This window comes from Macrotis lagotis, chromosome X (genome assembly GCF_037893015.1).
Source record: "Macrotis lagotis isolate mMagLag1 chromosome X, bilby.v1.9.chrom.fasta, whole genome shotgun sequence".
NCBI classification, from domain to species: Eukaryota; Metazoa; Chordata; class Mammalia; order Peramelemorphia; family Peramelidae; genus Macrotis; species Macrotis lagotis.
In genome coordinates this window covers 441,308,917-441,321,875 of record NC_133666.1, presented here as the reverse complement: position 1 = coordinate 441,321,875, position 12,959 = coordinate 441,308,917, and the positions used below count along the sequence as shown (strand labels likewise).

The 12,959-nt window shown below is 36.2% G+C and overlaps 1 protein-coding gene across 1 annotated transcript; it reads left to right on the top strand.

Moving 5' to 3' along the window:
• Positions 1-544: 544 nt before the first annotated feature.
• On the top strand, positions 545-12,220 carry LOC141499239 (desmoglein-2-like; the record flags this gene model as incomplete). The annotated part of the gene is made up of 4 exons (XM_074202070.1): positions 545-791; positions 3,555-3,685; positions 4,004-4,423; positions 5,410-12,220. Coding segments are annotated over 4 exons (1,779 nt in total), but the record flags the coding sequence as incomplete, so codon positions are not given.
• Positions 12,221-12,959: the final 739 nt, after the last annotated feature.

Genomic DNA, 12,959 nt, shown 5'->3' with positions numbered 1-12,959 from the left:
AAGTGGATAGCAGGATGGATTTAAAACCAGAAACCTACAATATGTTGTTTACAAGAAACACATCTGAAGCAGAGCAATACACACAGGGTAAAGGTTTGAACCCAGATCTCTCCAGTTGTCAAGTACCAGTACCAACCTCCAAAGTGTACGTGAAAGTAGCTGAAGATAATTGCTTTAAACATGAAGAAAAAGAAAATACTTAAATGAGTTCAGAAGAGGGAGTGGTAATTTCTAGTTGGGTGCTCAGGAAAAGCATGATGAGAGGTAAACAGTGACATAGTATGGAAATAAACATTGAATTTATCACAAACTGACAACCTAGGTTTGTTATGAAAAACAGAAGAAATAATGAAAATGTCATTTTGCTCAAATGAGTCATTTTTGTCTCTAATGCTGTTTTGATCCTTTCCTACTAAAATATGTGATTAATATGTAGACACTCATTAAATAAGGGCAAAAATAAAAATTAAATCTATGAATGAATAGAATATTTTTATTGCCTGGGGAAAATGCCCTTTATTAAATATTATATTTTTTCTCTTTCTCCCCTTTTTTCACCCCAGGTACAAGTGCATGGTTGATACCAAAAGAACTGAAAGTAGGCACAAGTGAAGTCCACTTGTCAGTGAGTGATAATCAAGGATTAAGCTGTCCCGAAAAACAGATCCTTAAGTTGACAGTTTGCAACTGTGTGAGTGGTAGTGGCTGTGTCCAACCACTGGTCGACAACTATGTGGGGCTGGGGGCTGGAGCAATTGGCCTCATGATTTTCGCATTTCTTTTATTGCTACGTAAGTAATAAAACCACCTCTCTTTATTGACTTTGCAAATTTGACAGGTAGTTAACATTCTGGGGCCCTGCCTTCTGATATACCAAAATATTATTGCATTTTGTTCCCAGCCTTTTCACTGCTTATCTTGGCCTTGTAGTCACACGTGCATGCACATGCACACACACACTCACACACACATATGCACACACACACACATGCACACTTACATACACATACAATGATGGTATCTGGTCGTCTTCTGTCCTCTGACTTTAGTTCTTGATTAATGAAAACATTCTTGGTAAATGCTTTCACTCTGGTCCATCTTCTTCCAGGAATCCGTGAATTTTGCCTCTAGCAGCACAATATGAATGTTCCTCTTAATCATGGTCCTAGTTCCAAAAACCAAAAAAATTGAACTGGCTTCCTATTCCATTATTCCTAGTTGGAGTAACTTGGGCCTACTTTGAACACTCCTGATTTTTTTTCCAAGTAAATGCTTCAGGCTCAGCATCAAGGGGGAGCCTAGAGGGAGGGAGGGGATGATGCCAACAAGCAATTAGGCCTGCCAGGCAGATTTCAGGAAACCAAATCTTTGGGTTCTGGGGAGATATGGAGCATTTCGGACAATTATTCCATTGAGAGACAGGTCAGTATATGTCATATTCAAATGAAAGGTCTGGCCCATACACAAATGTTGTATTGACAACAGTTTGTTGCCAGAAAAATCACATACTGGAATTTTGTTTGGCATTGCTGGGATACTGAGGTACCTTGCAGATATGGGAGGGAAATCATATCCATAAGACCAAGAACTCCTGTAGCATCCAAACCTTTACCAGAAATCCTATTTCCCAATAAATCTGTCCATGGGGTGAAACGGTTCTGGAAAAGGCAGTGAGAAGGATATCTTTGCAAGACATTTCCTTAAGTAATATGGAGTTCATGCCATCATGTACATTGTGACATGCTCCTCTTCAGTTACAAAGAACAACTTTCACAACATACGCATGCATGCACACACAAGCACTATTTTTTGCCAACTCTTCTACATTAAAAAAATAATTATTAAAGATGATTAAGTTCATGTAAAGTCAACTAAAGCAACAAAATAGATTATTCCAGGGTTGGCTGCCTGCCATTGTTAGAATAAATGTTTCTACCTTTGGAAAAGAGAAAGATGATGAATCAGCAAATGCTGAGGCAGCTATCTTAGACCAAGAGATTCAGAAATACGCATCTCTATTTTTGTCACAATTTCATAGTTGTTTGAATCTGATCAGATCAGTGATTATCATGTCATTGATTTCTGCCTAAAATAGAAGGAGGTCTTCTTTTCCTTTCTTCACTGTATTTGTTTAAGCTCAAGATTTCTTATGTTTTGAATATTTTTAGAGAAGTTTGACTGTATTAGAGATCTATCTGTCAAATTATAAAACCTAACCATGATTCTTAAAATTGGTTGTGATTAGTTAGATAGATAGTACTGCATTGGTTGTATTCAAATTTATAAACTATAGAGCAAGAGTTCTTAATCTGGGATTCATGAATTTTGTTTTTTAATCTGTCTTTTGATAAAGTATTTCAATATAATTGGTTTCTTTTGTACTCCATTGTACTTTGTTTTATGTATTAAAAATTACTCTGAGAAAAAGTTCATAAGTTTGACCAGACTGCCAAAAGGGAGGGCCCAAGCTACCAAAAAGGTTAAGAATACCTGAACTAGAGCCTGGAAATAGGAATGCCTTATTGAGGAATTTGTTGTCAGTTTTTCAGTTGTGTACGACTCTTCATGACTTCATTTGAAATTTTCGTGGCAAGTCTGCTAGATTGATTTACCATTTCCTTTCCCAGTTCATTTTACAGATGAGGAAGCTGAGGCAAACAGGGTTAAGTGACTCTCAGGATCACATGGCTAATAAATGTAAGAGCTCAAATTTGAACTCAGGGTGAAGAAGAATCTTCCTAACTCCATGCCTCAAGTTCTATTCACTGCCCATGTTGAGGAATAACATCTTGAAAATAGGGAAAAGACAGAAATATTCTATGATGACTCCAAAATAAATGTCACTCAACTCCTTTAAAACACATAACAGTCTTAGATAATCTCTCCATGGAACTCCTTTTTTCCCCTTTGAGACATTCTCATTATGTCTGTAAGAGTGGTGGGGTCAAACTTAAATAGAAATGGGAGCCACTGAGTCATACATAGGATCTCTATCAGCTGCATTGACTTGGAAGAAACATTATCCATGTTTTATTGTATTTTTATTATTTTGTTAAATTAATTTCCCAATTCCTTTTTGATCCAATTTGGACAGCATCATTAGCATTGCAGGCTGCAAAACAGCTATCTGGCTGTTTATTTATCTCTGGCTAAGAGTCCAGAGTCATTTGCTTGAATTCACAACAAAACAAACTTACTGTGAGGAGGGCAAAATGAACAAGAAATACTTAGGCATGAGGTATAGAGTGTCAGAAATAGGGATAATGGGTCAGTTGAAAGATATTGGCTTTAGAGTTTGGTTCAAATACTAGATATACTCCCTTATTACTAATGAATCCTTAAGGAAGTCATTTCATGTCTGGACTCAGTTTCCTCATGTGTAAAATGAAGGGATCACTCTAGATATCCTCCCTTCTAGTTCTCAAGTTACAATCTAATTACAGGGCAGAGAAAGAAGTAAATGCCAAAGTTATTTTTAAGCCTGAATTTAATGCTCTACATTATTAGCATATGGAAACTAATTTACCTTCTACTTAATTCTTCCTTCTCTCCAGTTATACCCCTCTTGTTGCTTCTGTGTCACTGTGGAGGAGCAGGAGCAGGAGCCAAAGGTTTCACAGTCATACCTGGAACTGTAGAGATGCTGCATCCATGGAACAATGAAGGGGCACCACCTGAAGACAAGGCATGATTTTCCTTTCAAATTTTGGTTATATTGTAGAGCATTAACCTAACATTTCAGACCTGTAAAGGGCCATTCCAGTAAACCCTTGCATTGGGTTGGTACTCAAGGGCTCCAGGAGACAGTGTGATGAACATCATGAAAGGAATGAGAATCAGTCTAAATTATCACCAACCCTCTCAGCAAGAAAGTATCCTGCTCCTTTCAAACGCTATAAAAACCCACTCATTCTGTCCAATTCTCATGAGTTCCAAGGTCTAAAAACTACATACTGATCTTCCACCCCTTCTAAATTTCTAATGCAACTTTTTGGTTTTTTAGGTAGTGACATCTCTCCTGACAACAGATCATGGGGGAAATTTTGGAGCATCTGCTGGAGGAGGAAGTAGAACAGGAGTCCTGTTAGGCAGTGAAACAACCAGAAGAGAAAGTAGCTTGGGCCATCAAACTATGACTATGGTAGATGGAGTATGGGAAGAACACAGAAGCCTTCTGAGTAGTGAAATAAAAAGAACTGGAGGGGCAGCAGGAGCCATTAGTGGTGTTTCAATGATGGGGGCTTCTGGAGCCACGAGTGGGACTACAACCATGGGAGCTTCTGGAGCCATGAGTGGGACCTCAACGATGGGTGCAGCAGGAGTCATGAGTGGGACTACAATGATGGGGGCAGCTGGAGCTACCGGATCCAGGACAGTTACTGGAGCACTAAATGAAGAATTTCTGAAAAGCTATTTCAGTGAGGTAAGGATCTGTTTGGGTATCATATGTATATGAATGTGACAAGTTTATAAGAATAATTACAAACTTAAAAGTCAAGTTATTTTGCTAATTCAGTTTTTTTAAATAATAAGTAAAAAATAGGTCTCAATGCTTTTCATGTTGCATTAGTATAAACTGAAATATTTGATTTTACTATCAAATAATACTGTATATCAGATAATCATGAGAAAGTTAAAAGAAATTAAAAGGATAACTATTATTACTGACTTTTTTCTTTTTTAATTATTGATAATGATCTGTGTCTCAAGGAGGTGGCTTGTTTGTTAAGTTGGGGGGGGTTTTGTTATTTTTTTCCCCAAATCTTCCCTCTTGGTTGTTGGGAAATAGGGACAGGAATGAGGACAGGTTGCTTTCATGAGTTTGAGGTTCTTGTGTGATTGTTGAAATTATAGGTTTGGGGGGGGCGGCTAGGTGGCGCAGTGGATAAAGCACGAGCCCTGGAGTCAGGAGTACCTGGGTTCAAATCCAGCCTCAGACACTTAATAATTACCTAGCTGTGTGGCCTTGGGCAAGCCACTTAACCCCATTGCCTTGCAAAAAGCTAAAAAAAAAAATTATAGGTTTGGGGAAGGAAGAAAAAGATAAAGGAAAATTAGTTCTCTAGTTCTTCCTATAAATTTAATTCTGTTTCACCATGTCTAAATAGTTAAAAAATTACTCCAGTTTTCCTGTTCCTACTTCACCTTTCCATATTTGCTCCTTCTCATTCCTCAAAGTAAGATTGGTAAGGGGATTTCATGGTTGGAAAGAGAGAGGGGAAATAAGCCAAACATGCTAAACACTTGACATATTATCTTGTTGGATAAAATTAAGAAAGTTGAGGAGATTTTTAAAAAGCATTTATTTTTCTTCTAAATTCTGATTCAGTTATTTTTTTTAGTCACACAGTTATTTTGAAAGTGACATTATTCCTAAATTATATGTTTTGATTCTCATTACCTTTTTAGAAAGCTGTTTCCTTTGCTGATGATGAAATTGAAACTGGGAGAGACTGTCTTCTAGTTTATTCTCAGGAAGAAACACAATCTCTTCATGGTTCCGTTGGCTGTTGCAGTTTCATCGAGGCAGACTGGGATGACAATTACCTGGATGATTTGGGAATCAAGTTCAAGACGCTAGCAGAAATATGCATAGGTCAGACAATAGAGACAGCTAGCGAAACTGGCCTGAGTCACAAGGTTCACACCAAGGCTAGTGTGAATACAGTTTCACCTTCAGTTTATGAGCAGAATACTCTTCAGGCAGAAAAATCCCATTCCTCCTCCTCTTCCAGCATCAGCTTCCAGACTCCCAAGCCAATGAGTGAGTCGATCTTGACTCAAGAATTAGTCTCTGAAAGATCCTTATCTTCAAGGCAAGGGTTAAAGGTGGTAAGACCTCTCCCTGATCCAGTACCCACAGGTAACATTGTCATAACAGAAACATCCTATGGCACTGGTTCCACTTTACCACCAAGTACTCTGATCCTCGACGGCAAGCAGCCGCAGAGCGTCACAGTCACAGAGAGGGTGTACACTCCAGCTTCTAGTTTGGTAGACCCACAGTTTGTCCAACAGCATGCCAGTGAAGGCAAAGTAGTGGTCACCGAGCGTGTGATCCAGCCCAATGGCGGCATAGCCAGCAGCCTAGGAAGCATTCAGGATCTGTCTGATTCGCACTATGTGGTTGTTAGGGAAACAGAGAGATTCTTGGCCCCCAGCTCAAGCCTTCAGCCAGTTCAGGCTGGAGGACAGAATCTGACCATCACAGAGAGAGTGCTCACCCCAGCTTCAAACCTGCAAGCCTCAAAGACTCTGGTTTCTGGAGCTGGAACACTAGCCCCCCTGCACAATTTCAATTTACAGGAATCCCTGGCCTCTAATTCTAATGTAGCCATGAGTGCTACCCGAGTCACCAAGCATACCACTGTCCAGCATTCTTATTCCTAAAACAACCGTCATCCCTTCCATTTGCAACTAGGAATTGTATGTTTTCAAATTGTCCAGTCCCTGGGCAAGTCCTGGCCACTCACAGGTCTCTGGTCACTTATACCTGGAAAACAAATATATTGAGTTAGTAAGCAGAGTCTTCTGTCTGCTTCTAGGCCTGCATTGTAGAACTGCCTCTGGGACCATGAAATGGTCATGTCCATTAAGTGGTCTGATAATTCATTTTAGTTCAGTCCAATAAGCATGTTTTAAGTGCCTCCTTCTGCTGCATCCTGAGGATACAAAGACAAGAAAAAACCATCCTTGTTCCCAAGGACCTTCTGGGTTCTACTGAGTGCATTGATAATAATGATTTTTATTATTATAACTAACATTTATATAACTCTTAACTTTGCCCCAGACACTGTGCTAATTGGTGCTGTACAGTTACCTCATTTGATTCTCACCACAACTCTGGGAGGTAGATGATATAATTATCCTCCTTTAGCGGAAGCTACATAACTTGCCCAAGTCTCATAGCTAGCAAATGTCTGAGTCTGAATTTGAATTCAGACTTGATTCTCTAGCTGCTAAAAAGACATACGTAGGTTTAGAGTACCCGTGCCAAGTGTTCAAGTGGACCATTTCTGACCACCTGTGGTAGACTATTCCAAGTTTGTATTGGTCTGATCAGCAGTCGGACACTGTAATTTGTCTCAGACAGTGATGTTATTTTGGTTGTCTTTGATAATGAAGGACAAGAACCAACCAGTTGCTAAAAAAAAATAATTGGAGGAGGGAAATTGGTTAGCTGCTAAAAAATGAAACTGATTACACAGATGCCATCAATAAACTTGAAATACTTAACATATCAATCTAGAAAAAGAAGTGTATTAGAGGCTATTTATTTAGTTCATACAAACATACCCATCCTACAGATCAAGAAACTGGCCCAGGAAGCTAAGTGACTTGTCTTGAGTCACACAAATAGCAATCCATAGAGAGGGGATTTGAAACCAAGAGTTAGTCATTTTTTTCATTGAGTATTCAAAACACCAGAGTAGACCCTGAGGATACCAAAGTGAAGTAAAATATCCTGTCTTCACGAAGTTTATGGTCTAATAAGGATAAAAATCTAGCCTCAGACACTTAACAATTACCTAGCTGTGTGGCCTTGGGCAAGCCTCTTAACCCCATTGCCTTGCAAACAATAAACTAGAGAACATTGTTGGAAAAATAGTTAGGAAGTTATCCTAAACTGGATGAGCTTCTATTGCCTTATTCCCCTTTTGTCCTTCCCATAAACTCTTGGGAGGCTTCATATTTTATACTAGACTACCTCCAACAACCTGTTTCCCCAAAGATTCCTAATCTGGCTTTATCTTGTTCTCTTAAGTCTGCCATTGTAATTTTCCAAAGATTTTGATCCGCCTGTGAGATGAACTGATTTTGAGAGCTATTTACACTGAGTTTTATTTGATCAGATTTGGGCATCTCAGAAAGCATCACACATTTCCTTTACATACTTAAAACTCAAGTGCTTAATCCTAATCACTTGTTCTCTGGGCTAATTTGGATTACATTTCCTGTAACTTGAAAGCAAGTATATAGGCTGGTTCTTTTTAAACCAGGCTATTAAGAACCAATATAGCTAAATCTATAGATCTATATAATAGATATTTTCCTACAAAATAATCCCTTCCCGACCTAACATCTTCAAATGCTGCCAATGATACATAGAATTTGCCTCCCAGATTCAGTGGCAAATTTCAGGGAATTTGAGGGGTCCTCTAAAAATAAAACTTTGACTTGAAGGAATCTCACATGCTAGGAAAATTAGAATCCGTTACACATTTGCACTTTTCCCTTTTAAATTACTTCAATCTTAATTAGGCCATATTTTTAGTTCGCCTGATAATAAAATTCAGTTTGTTCTTCCTTACCTTTTGAAGACATCTTGGCCAAAGAAAACATAGTTAAGAGTTGATTCAATTCCAGCTAAATTTATTAAGTGCCTACTATGTTTAAGGTCAACTCTGTATTGATAATGTATGTTTCAGAATACGTGGTTATGCAAACATGTAAATATTTCTTACACAGAAAGATATTTTGGTAATTTATAATAGAGCATTAAAGAATTTGTGCTTTCAAAACTTTGTAGATATTTTTCTGGGAAAATAACTTCAAATTCTCAGTTAATAGTAGTTTTTGTTACTTATGTTATTCATTTAGTATGAATGATTTTCCTGATACTTGTCACCTAGAAAATTCAATAGACTTCAGACAATCTTCTTACTTCTAATAACTAGATAAAAGATGGAGTATTAATGATTTGTTCATCATGATTAAGGCAAAAAAAAATTTCAAGCTAGAGAATTGAGTTTTCCTATAAATGACAGAGCAAAATTCTTTCCTGTTCCTTTTTTTTAAAAGTGGCTCATATCATAGAACTTTAGAAGAAGTAAAAGTATATTTTTCTAATCCAACCCCCTCATGTTTACAGATGAGGAAACAGAACCCAAAGTTTGATTTTTTCCAAGGTCACACAAGGGGTAAGCAGCAGAGTCAAACCCAGGTCTTCCTAACTTATAATGCAGTGCTTTTCACACTTTGGTAGTATACATTTTTTTACTCTCATTTGTAGTTTTGCCAGTGACATTTTACCTAATATCTCAGGTATCCTTAATCTAGTGTCTGTGAATCACCCAAGTCCACTGGCAAGGGCATTAATTCCTCCTGTCCTTAGAGGACAAGTCTAGTGAGTTGCCGTTACCAAAAACATTCAACCCCTCACAAGACTTGCCTGGGCTGGGCTTTGTGTGAGACTTAATCTGAGCTGAGGCCTCTCCAGCTTAGAATGAATCTGGTCAGTGTTTGCATTCTATTGGTATAACCTTTGAAAATACAAGGACACTTCCATGCCCCAATGAAATATTAGCAGATTCAGTGGCATTTTGACAAACTAGGACAAGAGTAAATTGTGTGTGAAATTTGAGGTGTAAAGAAATGGGAGAAAAATTGAAACTGGCTGAAGTAGAACTTCAGACTTGAAAGGGCAAAAATATTAAAACTCTAATTTTAAATAATTTACATTCTACCTGAATTTAGGGTCATCACACAAGTTTTCTTTCTTTGTTCCTGAGGGGGTAATGAGTTAGTTTTTACATTGTTCTTTTGAATAATTATATTTCCATGTGTTGTCATGAAAACTTTGAATAAAAAGACTATGACATTGTTCTTTTCCCATGTTTTTCATTGCTTTGTGACATTTTAAATGAATATGATTGAGTTGCAAGTGCCAGTGCTAGATGCACTGAATATGATTGAGTTGCAGGTGATGTGCTGAAGACAAATATGAACTGGGATTTCTCTTCTCAGGGTACAGTTTAGCTTTTTTATTTGGAAGAGAATCCCCTTTGTTGTAGAGGTATTGAAACTGGGGAAACCTGTCATACTTGACTAAAAGAATTGGAATCTCTCACCAAATAAATGAAATCACTATACAAATAAGGAAATGCTTTGGAGGAAAATATTAGCTAAAAAGGCAGAGAGAAGGTGATGTCATGAAGGTCAGGCTACTAAAATGTTGCCTCATTCATGTAGTAACATTAACAATGCTTTCAACTGACAAGTTGTAACATCTTTGCCCCATATACCATACCAGTATATTAAAATGCATAGAGCTTTCCAGATAGCTAAACCTGTTACTAAAAGAAAAGAAAATTTATTTTTAAGTGACTCTTTTCAAAGTTTTTGATACCATTTGCTATACCAGTGCAGTAATATAAATAGAACTTAGTAGAAAATTAAAACTCCCTTCCAAGAGATAAATTAATATATTTTAAATCATTTTGAGGTGAATCTTATGAAAACTATTGCACATTTCCCAGCTTCTTAAAGAGTATAATTGCATTCTATTTAACCCGAAGTGTTAGAAGGGCTAGATTAAAAAAATACAAACACATGGATTGATAGTGAAGCTATAAACTGGTCCATTTCCATTCTGGAAAACAATTTGGAAATAAGACCTGATAGTTACTATATTGTACTTACCCTTTGACCTGTATCCCAGGGAAATCAAAGTAGGAAGAGACCCATCTGTATTAAGATTATTTATAGGAGCTTTTTTTCAGTAGCAAAGAAAATGTATGAAGGAGGTACCCATCTCTTGGGGAATTTCTTTAGAAATTAGGATATGTCAGTAATAATGACTTATTTTTACACCATAAAAAATGATGAATAAGAAAAACCTAATGTGAAGTAAGTAGAACATAACAATTTTTATAATGAATGGCATTATAAAGAAAACTGAGAATTAAGGATTTTAATCAATGAATGCAAAGACCTATCACTATTGCAGGGGACTGAATGTGAAGTATACCAACCACCTCTTAACAGAGACGGATGAAATAAAATACATTTTTGAACACAGTCAAGGTGGGCAATTATTTTATTTGATTATTCAATGGCTTAGTTTTTCTTTTCTTCACTGAGGAGGTGAAAGAGTGAACAGGGAATAGGGATAGGGCAACCAAAAAGGAAAGAAAGGATCATTGAAGAACCTTTTTTAATGCAGAAAAAAGAACAGACAAGCAGACTAGCTTTGTTCTTCACAGCTTGACCTTACCTACTTGAAAAGCACTCTGCATTTTCAGACACAACTTTCTTCTCTCCTATGAATATTGAAATACCTATTTTATTTAGTTTTTATTAAGATCAGAATAGAAAAAAATTTAAATGCATATTAAATGCCATTCAATTCTTAAAATCAAGGTCTTCATTGTGAATTTCATTTATAGGACTATGCTCTAACTGATTGTTTCCATTCTGAGATGATTACATCTGGTTTGATTGACTAATTGATATTGATTAATTTTTCCCTATATTACTAAATAATCCTAGATTTCTTTGGGGTTTTTTAGTTTCTTTTAGGGACTAGTTAAAAGTTAAATGAAACAGTGGATAGAGCACTAGGCTTAGATTAAAGAAACCTGAGTTCAAACCAGGCTACAGACATTTCAGTGGTATTAAGTTTTTCCCAATTATATGTAGAGAAAATTATTGACATTAGTTTTTACAAAATTTGGAGCTGTAGATCTTTCCCCTTTCTTCTTTCTCTCCCTTCTTCCTAAAACTGTAAGCAATTTGATGTAGTTTGTACATTTGTAATCATATAAAACATTCCATTTTAGTCATGTTGTGAAAGAAAAAACATTAAAAAATATAGAATGTGAAAATAGTTTGCATCTATCTACATTCAGAATCCATCTGTTCTTTATCTGGAATTGGAAAGCATTTTTCATCATGAGCCCTTTATCATTGTCTTAGATCATTATATTGCTGAGAGAAGTTAAATCACTCAGAATTGATCATCACACATTGATGGTACTGTGTACAGTGTTCTACTGGATCTGTTCATTTTACTTTGCTGATATATGTTCATGTAAGTCCAGGTTTTTCTGAAATTTGCTTGCTCATCATTTCTTATTGTACAATAATATTCCATTATATTTATATACCACAGCTTTCTCAGCTATTCCCCAACTGATGATCCTCCCCTCAATTTCTAGTTTCTTGCTACCACCGAAAAAAGGTGCTATCGATATTTTTGTACAAATAGATCCTTTTTTTACTTTTTTATGTCTTTAGGATATAGACCTAACAGTATGCACAGTTTTATAGACCATTAGGCATAGTTCCAAATTGCTCTCCCAAATGGTTGAATCTGTGTACAACTCTACCAGTGATGGATTAGTGTCCCAGTTATCTTACATCCCCTCCAACATTTGTCATGTTCCATTTCTATCATATTAGCAAATCTGATGTGAGGAGAAACCTTAGTTATTTTAATTTGTACTTCTCATGATTTAGAGCATATTTTTCATGTGATTATAGATAGCTTTGATTTGATTTCTTTTTCTGAAATTTGCTGTTCATATTCTTTAATCATTTATCAATTCGAGAATGACTTGAATTTTTGTAAATTTGACTTTGTTCTGTTTATTTGAGAAGAGATCCTTATCAGAGATACTTGTTGCAAGTTTCCCCACCCCATTCCATCCTTTTCCAGTTTTCTACTTTAATTATAATTTTGGTTACATTGATTTTGTTTGTAAAAAAAAATTTAATTTTGTATAATCAAAATTTTCTATTTTACATTTTGTAACACTCCATATTTTCTTTGGTTCTTAATTCTTCCTTTACCCATAGATCTGACAGATAAATTATTCTATGCTCTCCTGATTTGCTTATGGCAGTACCAAATAGTTTTGATGACTACTGCTTTATAAATGTAGTTTAGGATCTGCTATGGATAAACCACCTTCTTTTGCATTTTTTTTATTCCATTGTTATTTTTTGCCTTTAATCCTCCCAGATGAATTTTGTTGTGGTGTGTTTTGTTTTATTTTGCTCTTTCAAATAATTTTTAGTATTTTGATTAATATGGCATTTAATAAGTAAATTAGTATAGGCAGAATTGTCACATTTATTATATTGGCTCAACCTACCCATGAGCATTTTTCCACATTTTAGATCTGACTTTATTTGTGATATAATGGGGTTTATTGTTGTTTTTTTAATTTTTTTTT